Genomic DNA, 14,829 nt, shown 5'->3' on the forward strand with positions numbered 1-14,829 from the left:
GATAATCTGGATTATATGGCAGTGTAGAAGGAGGCTAAGATTCCTTGGTCCCTTTGACATGTACTGTTTTCAAGCCAGGTTTTGTTTTTTGTTTTTTTTTTCCGTGTCAGGAGCAACCGGAGTTGCTTCTGGAGTGAGAGAATTGGCCGTCTGCAAGGACGTTGCCCAGGGGATGCCCGGATGTTTTGATGTTTTACCATCCTTGTGGGAGGCTTCTCTCATGTCCCTGCATGGAGCTGGAGCTGATAGAGGGAGCTCATCCGCACTCTCCCCGGGTGGGATTCGAACCTGGCAGCCTTCAGGTCAGCAACCCAACCTTCAAGTCACAAGGCTTTTATCCCCTAGGCCACCGGAAGCTCCACTTCAAGCCATCCTATCTCTGTGCATTTCATTTTCATTGCCTAAGTGCATTTCTCCCTGTTGAAATTAATTTTGTTAACTTTGGCCCAGCTTTTTAATCTGTTAAAGTCGTTTTGGATTCTGATCTTATCTTCTAGCTATCCTTCCCATTTTGCTATCATCTGCACATTGATCAACATGCATTCCATTCCATCATCCAAATCATTGATAAAGCTGTTGAAGAGCACTGATAAAGATGCTGAATAACACAGCAGCTACTGAATGAGCTATGTCTCATTAATGTATTTAAGCCAGTTGCCACCATAATGCCAGTAATCTAATTATATATACTGTAAAAAAAAAAGCTCTCTTTCTCTGTTTTGAGCCTACTGTTCATTCTTTCTTTTCTTCATCTCTATGTTTCGTTATGCCTTTGACACTTCATGTAAGAGTTACACAACAGCAGGCCAAACCCTTAGACAGGCCACCCCTTCTACCTGTTGAAGAGGTAATCCTTCCCTACTCTCATGCCATTCTCATGGGAATGGCACAAAGATAGAGAGGGACTTAAGCTTGCCAGTGGGCGGCAAAAAAGGTTGTTGCGGGCCACATCTGGCCCATGGCTCGTATGTTGTGCAAGCCTGTCCTACAACCTTAACTAATACAAAAGGAGAAAGGTACTGTTAAGGACAACTATTCAGACTAGCAAAGAAACTCCTAAAGAATTATATTCCCTCATTGGGGGTTTCTTGGAATTGCTTCCATTTCTCAGGCATGAGTAAATGGGAGTTTTGCCCTGGCTTTTAACCATTGCTTCACTCCATCTTAAACATGACAGATACTCCAAAAGCCCAATAGATAATGACAATGGTTCTCAACCTGTGGATTCCCAGATGTTTTGGCCTTCAACTCCCAGAAATCCCAGCCAGTTGTTAGGATTTCTGGGAGTTGAAGGCCAAAACATCTGGGAATCCACAGGTTAAGAACCACTGCCATATGAGAACCTATGAAAGGTATCTAGATGGTGGTTTTTAAGCCATTCCAATCATTTTCGAATGTCAGTCGATTCAGTTTCTCCCTCCTCATCCCACTCCCAAATGCTATAGTGTGCAAACCCATGTAAGATGACACAACGTGCCTCAAAAAAGGAGAGTAGGCATTTACCGTTTTTTGAAGTTAAAAATAGCCCCATAGCAACAAATGAGTGATAACAGGTTCTACTGAGACGTGCGGAACAAAGCTCTTTCACTGCTTAAAAAATAGAAAAAGCACATAGAAACACCCAGGGTTTTCATACATATTTTTTTCTATTTTATGCATAAAACATTATCCTTATCAGCTCAAGAAGTCATCCTCTATTGCCCCTTCATCTAAATTACATATTTATAGATTTTTAATTGGCATGAATAGATTTTTTCCCCCTTTCTCATAATACTAGAACAAAGAGCCACTCCATGAAATAGACTGGCAATAGGATCAAGACTGAGATGCAACAAATAATTAAATTATGGAATTAAGTGCTACTTGTAATGTAATGATGGGCACAGGCATATAATGAAGAAGTAGACAGCCATTAAGGTGAGAATTATCAATTATTACTAGCCACAACAGTTATATATTTAGTGGGTTAGTTTTAAAGACACATTCTACTCATGTTCTAAATTGCTGTCACGTAATTGTGGAACTCTTATCTTAGAAGAAAAACTGACCATTAATACTCCCCTAGAAGTGGAATAAAGCTAGAAGTCATGTTTGGATTGCCATTTAAGAATTAAATGAAGGAATTATTTATCTATATATATAAAAGAGTGATGGCATCACGGCAGCGGACAAAACAACAAAAGTAAACACCCCACAACCTCGAAAATTGACAGCACAACCCCTCATCCATGCCTCTAGGTTGATACAACAAAAATAAAAGAAAAATAAAGTCCTAATTAGAGGGAGAGGAATAATAGTTTCTATCCAATTGCTGCCAGTTAGAAGGCTAAGCTCTGCTCACTTGGTCTCCTAGCAACCCACTCAGCCCAGGGGACCCTTTACCTTATCTACCACCAATTCCTCAATACTTTATTTCCCATACCACCATACTTTGCCACAGCAACGCGTGGCCGGGCACAGCTAGTATCTATATATATAAAAGGATTTAAAAAATTCGGCCTAGGACAAAACAACAAAACTACACATCCCAGAAATACTAAACTTGGCAACACAACCCCTCATCCATGCCTCTACGTTCATACAACAAAAAGAAAAGAAAAATGAAGTCCTAATTAGAGGGAGAGGAATAATTGTTTTTTATCCAATTGCTGCCAGTTAGAAGGCTAAGCTCTGTCCACTTGGTCTCCTAGCAACCTACTCAGCCCAGGGGACAGGCACAGTTAGGCCTCAGGCCTCTTCCACACTGCCTATAAGATACAGATTATCAGATTTTAACTGGATTATATGGCAGTGTAGACTCAAGGCCCTTCCACACAACGTATAAATACTATACAATACTACACAGGGACATAGACCCCCCTCTACCCTCATCACTTTCACAATACACAAACAACCAAATGCATACTAAACATAAAGACAACCATACAACAGACATTCAATACCATCACTACCTCAACAAGTTCTCACCAACACCACCAGACAACGCCACAGCAACGCGTGGCCGGACACAGCTAGTTTTCTTATATAGTGGTTGATCTCTAACATAATACTAACAAGTGGGGTGTGTCCCTAATGGTGCTTTTAGATCTCTCAGCAGCTTTCGATACTATCAACCATGGTATCCTTATGGAATGCCTAGCAAGTTTGGGAATTAGAGGCACTATGTTGCAGTGATTATGGTCATACCTTTCAGGCAGATTCCAGATGGTGGTGCTTGAAGATAGCTACTCCTCCCACAAGCTGACATTCTATCACCAATGCTTTTTAACATTTGCATGAAACTGCTAGAAGAGATCATCTGGAGATGGGATGCTTTCAGTATGGTGATGACACCCAAATATATTTCCCCATGTTTTCAAAAATAGCCTCTTCTAAGGATAGTGTGCTTCCTCCCCAGAAAAGGCAATGAGCTGGATGAAGAAAAACAAATTGAAACTGGATCCAGGCAAGGCAGAGGTGCTTGCCATCAAGGGTCCTAACCTGGGGATGGAAGGGTGTCCACTAATTCTGGATGAGGTTACACTCCTTGAAAAACTGTGTTCGCATCTACCTGCCATCTCTCCAAATGTCAGCCCAGGTAGATACGAGGGTCAGGAGTGCTTATTATCAACTTCGACTGATACGCCAGCTGTTCCCCTTCTTAGATTTGGAGGATCTCAAGATGGTAGTGCATGTACTGGTAACCTCAAGGTTGGACTTCTATAAGCAGATAATTCAGGTGTATTTCAAGGGATTCTGGACCTTGTGCAAAATAGAAAACCAATTGAGCACATTTACGGAGAAATTGTTATATTCCTGGGAATATCTGAGTAAGCATGGAGATCTCTGGGATATCTTACTGGAGTGCTTTACTGGAAAAGCAGGGAGCTAGACTGTTTAATTGATAACCTCTGGAACAATAGATAGTACAATTAGAACAGGATGGACTCAACACTGGTATTTTCATTAAGACATCCTAGTCTATATATCTGTAGAAATGCTCTGACTCACTGCCTGCATATTATAATTCATTATGCTTTATTTTATTTAATAAAAGAACATTCCTAAAATAAAAAAGTGATACAACAGACCATAGGATAATTCTGCCTGAAATGCAGGCGTTTATATTCTACCATCTAAGGAAATACATTAAAAATATTCTTAATGTACTAAAAAGCAAAAATATACTATTCAAGGAGTAAGAACATGATCTATTACTAGTCTTAATGAAATATACTTATCATAAATGCACGTTATATTATACTGCTTGGAAATCCTGACTATTAGTATTACTACTACTACTACTATTATTATTATTATTATTATTATTATTATTTTATTTTCCAACTGTCGCACTGGAACAACAACGATTGTTCAGTTTAACTATAACAGTTTTTGGCAGTTCTTTGTTAGAATATTACCAATGTCAGCTGCTTCTAACCTAGCGATTTTATTCGAAGTGTTTAATGCCAGTGCTAATGCTTCTTGCTTTTGCTTTTTGGTGTGTTTCTTTGCCAAGTACTTTTGCATTTTTATATCGCCATTTGTTTAGATTTTTTTTTCTTTTTTATATAAATATGGACATTTTAGCTTTGCTTTTGGTTTTTGGTTTTTTTTTCTCTCTCTCCCTTTTTGATCCTTTTTAAATCTCAGTTTTCCTACTTTCTATACAATCAAATGCTCTCACTCTTTCGATGTTAATTTACTCTATCTTATAAGGTAAAACTTCAATTTAAAAAAAAAGGTTGGACTTCTATAATGCACTTTACCTTGAGCTACATTTGTATCAAGTTTGGAAACTCCAGTTGGTTCAAAATATGACAGCCAGATTGGTTACAGGAACATCCAGGCCTGAACATATTATACTTATCCTAAAGTCACTCCATTAGCTGCCAATTAGTTTCCATTCAAAGTACAAAGTGTTTCGACCTTTACATTCTTACATGGTTTGGGTCCAGGTTAATTACAGGATCACCTTATCCCGTACAATCTTCCCCGAAAACTGAGGTACTCTGGGGGCATCTGCTCCGACCAGCCAGAAACCGACTGACAACTGTCACACAGAGGACCTTTTCATCGGCTGTGCATGATTGTGTCCTGCCAGACAGGATCTGGAAGCTAAATCAGTTGTCGGAATCTATGATGCAATTGAAGACCCATCTCTTCCGGCAGGCCAATCCAGTGAATTTTAACTTGTGAAACTAACTTGGATTTTATCGGAAATTTTAATCTGCATTTTACCTGTGAATATTTGTTATATGTATTTTAGTAGTGATCTGTTTTATATCTCACTTTGAACCACAAGGAGATGCGGGTAATAAATAAATCATGGTGACGATGTTACAGATGGAAACCAGATTTAAAGTTCATCAATATCATCAGTACCCCACCATGACAATACCTATCTATGGTGGAGAAATTGTGTGCTAGGGAAATGAAAATCTGTAAAGAAATGGGGTGGCATTAATAAATAAAATATATGTAGCAAGAGCAGTCAAATGATATAATGCAAAAGCTGACTGAATAATATCAATAAGACTTCAGGGAAATCTATCAATATAACCTTAACCCATGTTTATGCTCCAATTGCAGAGGCGGGGGGGGGGGGGGGGGAGAACTTGAAATAATCTATTCTGGAGTTCAGGAGGAAGTTGATCACATAACAAAACAATTGTTAATGATAGGTGATTGGAGTGCAAAAGCAGGTGAGAATTAAAGATTGGAGAAACATTTAGCCTAGGATCAAGAAATGAATCATGAAAGCGGCTGACTGAATTTTGTGAGACAAACAATTTTTTCATCACTAACATATTCTTCAATCAAACCAAAGAGGTGACTATACCAAGAACATTTTCTGATAGTGAATATAGAAATCATACAGACTATATAACTGGAATCAAAGGATGAAAAGATTCCATTCTTTCTGCAAAAAAAGCAGTTGCAGATTGAGGAGCAGTCCATGAACTGCTGCTTTCAAAATCTAGATTAAAGCTACAGAAGAACACTGAACCAACCACAGTGGAAAATACAACCTAAAGAATATTCTTGTAGCTTTGCACTATTCAGCCTAATTGACCATGAGCCAAAAGAACTCTGGATTGAAGCTAAGGACATTGTTCGGGAGGAATGTCAAAAGACTGAAAAATAAAGAGAAGCCTCAACTGATGACAGCTGAAATTCTTCAAGCAGTTAAGCTCAGAAAAGAAATAAAAATACAAAGTGACAGATATAGAATCAAAATCCTCAATACATCTGTTCAGCAACCTGTGCACAGGAGCAAAGAGAACTTATCAGAGAAAGATAATAAAGAAAAAGAAAGAACAAGAAACCTCTCCCCCAAGATCTGCAAAATCAAAGGGAAAGTGTGAATGCTACACAAGTAGCAGGAGATTATTTTATACAACCAAGTACAAATAAAAAGACAATGTAAACAATACACAGAAGAATTCTAGTACAATAGAGACCTAAAATTTCAAAGTATATCAGCCTATGCTTTTTAGATTTTAGCTAAAAAATTTATTGTGTAGGTAAAGGTAAAGGTTTTCCCCTGATATTAAGTCTAGTTATGTCCGACTCTGGGGGTTGGTGCTCATCTCCATTTCTAAGCTGAAGAGCTGGTATTGTCCGTAGACGCCTCCTAGGTCATGTGGCTGGTATGACTGCATAGTGCCATTACCTTCCCACCAGGGTGGTACCTATTGATCTACTCACATTTGTATGTTTTCAATCTGCTAGGTTGGCAGGAGCTGGGGCTAACAACGAGAGCTCACTCCACTCTCTGGATTCAAACCATCAAACTTTCCGTCAGCAAGTTCAGAAGCTCAGCAGTTTAATCCGCTGCAACACCAGGGGCACCTTTTTGTAGATCATGAGAAAATATGGCTTGCTCTTGAAGAAATGGGTGTGCCGCAGTGTTTAATTGTCCTTATAAGTAGCCTCTACTCAGGTTAAGAGGACACCATGAGGACAGAACAAAGAGAAACAAAGTAGTTTCCTATGGGCAAGCATTTTATCACCCTGCCTGTTTAACTTGTACGCTAAACATATCATACGTAAAGAAGAATTGGATTTGGAAGGGGGTGGAAGGAACATTAACAATTTTAGATAAGTAGTTGAGACTGTACCACCAGCAGGAAAGAGAATGATTACTGAGCAAAATCAAGGCCGGAAGTGTAAGAGCTACAGTTGAAAATTAAGAAAACAAAAATGATGACTGCAGATGACTTACATAACTTTAAGTAGACAATAAGAACACTGAAATTTTTATTGTTCAAAATTTGCCTCTAAGTTATGTATGGATATAGATCCTCCCTGTTCCCTTGGAAGCTTTGAGACATATTGTCTTGATACTTCGAACAGAAAGAAGGGATTAGTCCCTGATATTTATAAAGCAATCATTGAGGTTACATATGGTCCAGAAAAATAATGTAAAGTGTGGGATTTTGAGTTTAGGGTGATCACTGGAAATAAATGGGATACGAACTGGAGGTCTGTAGAAGAGGTTACTATTGGAGAAATACATCATTGGTATTTGTGCCCTTGAAGATTATATAGCAAACTGTGTTCTGTGGAACAAAGCATCATAGGGTAGGCTTGCACCATTCAGCCAAAAGTTACGCCGTTTAGACCCCACTTTCAACTGCAGGCCTGCTAAGTTTCAAAACAATTCACCAATCTACTTATTTTCTAGAATTATTTTATGTTTTTACCATAACATAAGACAAACTGCAAGAGAGGGTTCTGGGAATTGTAGTCGCCAGTTGTGTCCATTCTCAGCCAACCAAAGCATGGACACAACTAGGCTTTTTATTGGCTGAGAAACAGAGAGAGAAAAAAACTTCAACTCCCATCATGTTCTGAGAGGAACTCAGAGACTTTTCAATGCCCGCCCCATGCAAGTGCTGCTGGGAAAGTGAGTTCCCAACAGGGCCCTCTTTGGAGGAAAAGCCTAGGGAATTTTTCGTTTCCAGGGAAGGAGAAAAGACACTGCAGGATCTTCTAATGGAGTCCCATGACAGACACCTGCCTCAGATATAATGCAGACTGAATTCCATCCTCTCCAGTAGCTGACAAATCTGGCTCTCTTAATCCGGTTTGCCTAGCTTTTCGGTTCCCTCCTCCCCATTCTGTTTTTGGGGGATTACACGAAACGGACCACCAAGTATTACAAATCACTTTCAGTCAAACTGATCCGGGCCCAAGCCTATCATAGGTTTCTATGAAAAATCTTTTAAAACTTGAAAGAAGGAAGAATTTCTGGGTTCACAATGCTTAGAGACTGAGTTAGAGTTCTGTGGGAAGAAAGGGACAGGGTTATGGTTCTGCCGAGGATGGGGGTTCATTTAAAAGATTCCATAACAAAAAGAAAGCCTGGTAACCACTGCTATATAAGACCAATAACTGTCAGACAAATAAGGGAGAAGCTGTAATAATATCGGTCCACTGCAATATATGTGGTTTGATGCCATAAAACAACCCTTTTCTTGACTGGTTTAACAAAGTATCAGAATATACATTTTCAAATTACTTTAGTGATCAGAGAAGAAAATGAAAAGGCTCTGTAAAAAGAGCATATAGCTATTTTCCTGTATGCAAGATCATGACAGAATTTACAAGGTTTGTCTGTTAATTGTTGGCTGTATTATTAACAAAACTGATATACAAAAGTAATTGTCAGAACTGAAATAACTTAAGTCACCTTGAGATTGTATGGCATCTGTTTATAAAATATCTGGCACACATAAGTTGTAGACAGGAGCCACCACTGAACTACATAGTATTCTGGATTGTACCGTGATGAGGGGTTTTTTTATATATTGTCCTTGACTGTATTGTCTGATTATATAGTACTTTGAATCATGGAAAGTTGTCTACGGAGAGCGAGAGCGAGTAGACTAGAGGGTAATTTGCTATTATATCGTGTAAACTCTGAATAAAAAATATTATTTAAAAAAGAAATATAGTAAAGATTTTCTATACATTGGTCCAGTCATTAATCAGAATGGAATTAAGAAATCACGAGACCAGGACTTGGAAGGGCGGTTCTGAAGAAAGGATGGTGTAAAGGTATTTTATTGAATATTAAAGTTGTGATGGTCTATGCCACTGTATTTCCAATTTCTATTTATAATTGTGAAACTTAGACACTGAAGAAGGCTGTGGAAAAAATGAACTAGTTCTATGGATGCTGAGGACTACCATACAACAAAGAATTGGGTCCCAACGTATATCAAGCTGGACGCCTCCCTAGAAGTCAAAATGATGAAACAGAGACTGTCCTACTTTGGATGTATCATGAGAAGACAGGGCTCACAAGAAAAGACAACAACTAAAAAACTAAAAAAGCGCCAACCATGATGTAAAATATGTATACCCGTACTTCTTCGGGTCTAATGTGTCATTGAATCTAATGAGCACCTCATTTTCCAAAACCCTGACACCAAAACAAGCATCTGCTGGTGAATATAATGTGCAGTGGCAAAAGGTGTGCTCTTTGTAAGGAAGGACCATTACAGCTGCTGCCGGCGTAGAATTCCTTATTTAAAAACAAAAGTGTTAGAGCATCAAAGCTTCTAGCAATGGAAAGGAAAACACTGGGGTGCATCTATGCTGTAGAATGAATACACTTTAACTGCCTTGGTTCAATGCTGCAGTTTTATAGGGCTTTTAGCCTTCTCTGTCAAAGAATGCAGATGCCTCACCAAACTACAAATCCTAGGATTGAACAGCATTGAGCCATGGATAAATGTAATTATTACTAATAATATTACCATAAAATTATATAGTACAAAATAGTAATTTGATGCTTATATTGTGCTATGCTAATAATATATTGTATGTACATTTGATTTGTAAGCCGCTCTGAGTCCCCTTCGGGGTGAGAAGAGCGGCATATAAATGTAGTAAATAAATAAATGGAATATTAAATGAGAGATGACATCCCTCAAATAGAGGTTCCAGGTGCAGTTCCTGAAGCAGTTTCCCCATTTGGCTTTGGCTTAGCACTAAGATGTTCAGAAGTCTACAGGAATGAGGCAAGTGGGGTGTATATATATCTGTGGAATGTTCAGGGTGGGAGAATGAACCCTGTCTGTTTGAGGCAAACATTTCACAGATATATATACACCCTACTTGCCTCATTCCTACAGATCTCTGAACAAACCTCTTAGGATGCCTGCCATACATGCAAGCAAAACATCAGGAGAGAATGCTACCGGATCATGGCCATACAGACCAAAAAACTCACAGCAACCCAATGATTCAGGCCATGAAAGCCTTTGACAATCTATCTACCCACTTGGATTGAAAGTGGATAGATGTTCTAGCGTGATGAAGTCCTTGAGCCCCCTCCATGAGTTTTGTGCCCAGATGTGCCACCCACAGTAGAATTGAATGATCAAAGAGTGTTATAGCATTCCATCTGGAATTCCTGCAGAATTCTGGGGTTTAGGGAAAGACCTTGACAAACCTCCACAAGAGAAGTCCTGGACATCACTAAACTTCCAGCCACAGAATTCTGCAGGAAGGAGGCTGCCACAGGATTCCAGATGACACCCAACTCTATCACTCCTTTTCACCTAATTCCAAGGAAGCGGTTCTTATGTTAAACTGGTGCCTGGCAGCTGTAAAGGACTGGATGAGGGCAAACAAACGGAAACGAATCCAGACAAGACAGAGGTGCTCCTAGTCAGTGTAAGACGTATCTGGGAATAGGAAGCCAGCCTGTGTTAGATGGGGTTACACTTGTCCTGAAAATACAGGTTCACAGTTTGGGAGTCCTCCTGGATTCGGCTCTGAACCTGGAGGTCCAGGTATCAGCAGTGACCAGGAGTGCTTTTGCACAGTTAAAAGTAGTGCGCCAATTGTGCCAGTTCCTGGGGAAGTCAGATCTGGCCACGGTGGTACATGCCTTGGTTACATCCTGCTTGGACTACTGTAATGCGCTCCAGAAGGTGTCATAAAGACATGAGACTCTCAAATGGCTAAACATTATCTTCTGTACAAAGTTTATCTTCAAAAGAAACCACCCCATCCTTCCAGAGTATATAGTTTCTTTTTCATAGGATTGTTGTGTGTTTTCTGGGCTGTATGGCCATGTTCCAGAAGCATTTTCTTCTGATTTTCACCCACATCTATGGCAGGCATCCTCAGAGGTTGTGAGGTAATGCCTGCTACAGATGTGGGCGAATCGTCAGGAGAGAATGCTTCTGGAACATGGCCATACAGCCCAGAAAACAAATAACAACCCTGTGATTCCAGCCATGAAAGCCTTCGACAACACATTCTTTTTCATACTTTGTATGTAATGTATGAGGCCCCTGGTGGCACAGTGCGTTAAAGTGCTGAGCTGCTGAACTTGCGGACCAAAAGGTCCCAAGTTCAAATCCGGGGAGCAGAATGAGTGCCCGCTGTTATCCCCAGTTCCTGACAACCTAGCAGTTCAAAAACATGCAAATGTGAGTAGATCAATAGGTACCGCTCCAGTGGGAAGGTAACGGCGCTCCATGCAGTCATGCCGGCCACATGACCTTGGAGGTGTCTACGGACAACACCGGCTCTTCGGCTTAGAAATGGAGATGAGCACCAACCCCCAGAGTCTGTCACAACTGGACTTAACATCAGGGGAAAACCTTTACCTTTCAATGTAATGTATACTTCAAGTTGCATTTAATTTAAATACAGTAGAGTTTTACTTATCCAACATAAATGGGCCGGCAGAACATTGGATAAGCGAATATGTTGGATAATAAGAAGAGATTAAGGAGAAGCCTATTAAACATCAAATTAGGTTATGATTTTACAAATTAAGCACCAATACAACAAATTTGACAGAAAAAGTAGTTCAATGTGCAGTAATGCTACATAGTAATTACTGTATTTACAAATTTAGCACCAAAATATAATGATGTATTGAAAACATTGACTACAAAAATGCGTTGGATAATCCAGAACGTTGGATAAGCGAATGTTGGATAAGTGAGACTCTAATGTATTTGTAAATAGGTTCTGGATGTGGCCTGAATCAAGCTTAAACATCATCAGCTTATATTAATTATGGTACCTCTAATATTTATGTGAACCCCACCAATGATGGACCTGGATCAAACTTGGCACACAGAACCACCATGACCAACTGAATATACTGGAGGCAGGACTGTACCCAGGGAGGGGATGGGGTTAGGGGTTTCACCCCCTCCCCCCGAAATTTTTCAGGTGTAAAAAAAAACCTGGTTTAATCACAAATTTTAACTGATTAACCAAATCCCCATGAGTGTCCACTGAAGTCTATCTGTCTTGAGTGTCCACTGAAGTTTATCGATGGAGCCTGATTTCTAAATTATTTTAGATAATGATTCCCTAAAAAAAGATTTCAACATTTGCCCAACATGACCAACTTTAAGTATTGATAGAGTTTCCGGGGGTTAACCTGGCATGATGTGAGTTGTAGTTCACCCACAACCTTATGTATTTTGTAAAATATGAAAAGGACTTCTTCTAATAACCTGGGCAATGTCAGGTACCCAAGCTAGTATACCTGTAAGGAGAAGATGGCATTGCAGTCACCAGTACCATTACCAATACAAGCAGTTTTGTCCGTTTCAACATCAGGATCCTGGAGAGTTGAAACAGAATGCATAGCTATTGAAAGTATGATTTTGTGGAAATTTTATAATAAATAAATGTTCCTCATTGTTATCTACTAATCTTTGATTTGATGGGGAACAAATGGTAGCCTATTCTCACACTTTCTACATTTCCAACAAAGGATAGATTTTAACATCACAACTGAATTGGGTGTTGAATCTGTTAAAATCTTTGCTTTTTTGAGCGTTTCCAATCAGTGCCACTGAGGGATTGTTCTTATAAGGTGGTGTTATTAATAGTGATAACAAGTGTAAGAAGAATTTCAGAATTAGCAGCATTAGCAGTAAACAAAAACCTATGTATATTGGACGGGGATTGGTTAGTACTAACTGGAGGAGCCCCCGATGGTGTAGTGGACTAAAGCCTCGTGACTTGAAGGTTGGGTTGCTGACCTGAAAGCTGCCAGGTTCGAATCCCACCCGGGGAGAGATGCCATAATTAATATAAGCTGATGATGTTTAAGCTTGATTCAGGCCACATCCAGAACCTATTTACAAATATTTAAATTAAATGCATCCTGAAGTATACATTAAATTAAAAGGTAAAGGTTTTCCCCTGACGTTAAGTCCAGTCGTGACCGACTCTGGGGGTTGGTGCTCATCTCCATTTCTAAGCCGAAGAGCCGGCGTTGTCTGTAGACACCTCCAAGGTCAAGTGGCCGGCATGACTGCATGGAGCGCTGTTACCTTCCTACCAGAGCAGTACCTATTGATCTACTCACATTGGCATGTTTTCGAACTGCTGCTCACGCCGCTCCTGGGGTTTGAACCTGGGACCTTTCCGTCTGCAAGTTCAGCAGCTCAGTGCTTTAACACACTTTGCCACCGGGGCATAAATCCACTTTAAATCCAGCTTCTGCCTCCTGCAGAATTCTGGAGTTTGTAGTGTGGCAAGGCCCTGGACCTGTCTGGCTGAGGTGTTTAAGGCCTCTTCTCTAAAGTGGATCCAAGCACTAGTGTGATGAGGAACGAGTTTTTAGGTCTTCTCAGGAACATCATACTTTACAAAAGGGTTATGATTTTCCCAATGCCAAAAGGTCACGCTTCCAAAAGGCTTTGGAGATTCTGATTCTCCCAAATGATCAAAAAAAATCTTTGCCTATTCTTTTCAGCTCGAGTGTGAGAAGGCACCCTAGGGCTCCTCTGCTGAGCTGACAGCTTGCAGATGTGCTCCGCCCGCCTGCCGCTATTTTGAGACGCTCCTCTTACAACCTCCTCTTAAAACGGGGGGGGGGGGGGGGGGAGTTGCCATGCAGCCAACGCCATGGCTGCCTGCGAAACCTGCCTGGCGCGCGCCGCCCTGGCTTTGGAGCAGCAAGGAAGGCACTGCCCGGCCAGGTGAATGAATGAATGCAAGAGGAGGCGGGGGCTGCACTGTGCGCGAGAGCCGCTTGGGACGGAGGCAGCGCGCGCACAGCCAGCCCCTCTCTTTCTCTCTCTCTCCCTCCCTTCTCCCGCAGTCTCCGGACGCCCCATGGTGCAGAGGAGGAGGACCTCGGTGCAAGCGGTGCCCCTTCCTTCCTTCCTTCCTTCCTTCGTTCCTTACCTCGGCGTTCTCCGCCGCCGCGCTCTCCGCCATCTTCCTCCGGAGGAGCAGGCAGCGCGAGGAGTGCTTGGTGCCCATGCGAGCCCTCTTCGGAGGGCGCCGGGCAGCAGATCTCCGCGGCCGCGCGCCTCCCCGCCCTTGACCAGCATCCAAGGCGCGCGCTGCTGAGGCTGCTGCTGCTTCTCCCAGGACGGGACAGGCTGACAGGATGCAGGCTCAGCCCTCCCGCCTTTTGCTTCGCCGGCAAGGAAAAGTTGTGCCCTGGGCGCCGCACGTGCTAGCCTTGGCTGAGCTCTGGACCCCGCAGCCTTCTCTGAGCCGGCGCCTCGATCTCTTCCTCGTCTCCGGCTTGCTTCTCGGTCCTCTTCGGCTTCCCTCGGGCTCTGGCTCCCTTCCCTGCCAAGTCTCCTGTTGGTTGTAGCCCCGCCCGCCGAAGCAAGGAGGCCCTTCGCGTGGGAGGGGGCGCTCCCTGCCTCCATCGCTCTCACGCCGGGCGGGACGCCTGTTGATGCATTGGGCGGGAGGGAGCAACTGCGGAGGGGTTCACGCCAGGCCATGGAGGGAATGAAGCAGGGGCTTGGAGGGCGCCATCCAGGCCAACCATTCTGCTAGGCAGGTAAGGCACAAGCAAAGCCCCATCTAGCCTCATAGAAGGAGCCT

The 14,829-nt window shown here is 41.7% G+C and overlaps 1 protein-coding gene across 1 annotated transcript in view; it reads right to left on the minus strand.

Moving 5' to 3' along the window:
* prmt8 (protein arginine methyltransferase 8) overlaps window positions 1–14,537 on the minus strand; it is a 79,308-nt gene extending 64,771 nt beyond the window's left edge. Inside the window, exon 1 of the mRNA XM_008111341.3 lies at window positions 14,170–14,537. Coding sequence (XP_008109548.2) covers window positions 14,170–14,247 — 78 coding nt within the window. The 5' untranslated portion in view covers window positions 14,248–14,537. The remainder of the gene's footprint in view (window positions 1–14,169) is intronic.
* Between the last annotated feature and the right edge of the window lie 292 nt (window positions 14,538–14,829).

This window comes from Anolis carolinensis, chromosome 5 (genome assembly GCF_035594765.1).
Source record: "Anolis carolinensis isolate JA03-04 chromosome 5, rAnoCar3.1.pri, whole genome shotgun sequence".
Lineage (NCBI taxonomy): Eukaryota > Metazoa > Chordata > Lepidosauria > Squamata > Dactyloidae > Anolis > Anolis carolinensis.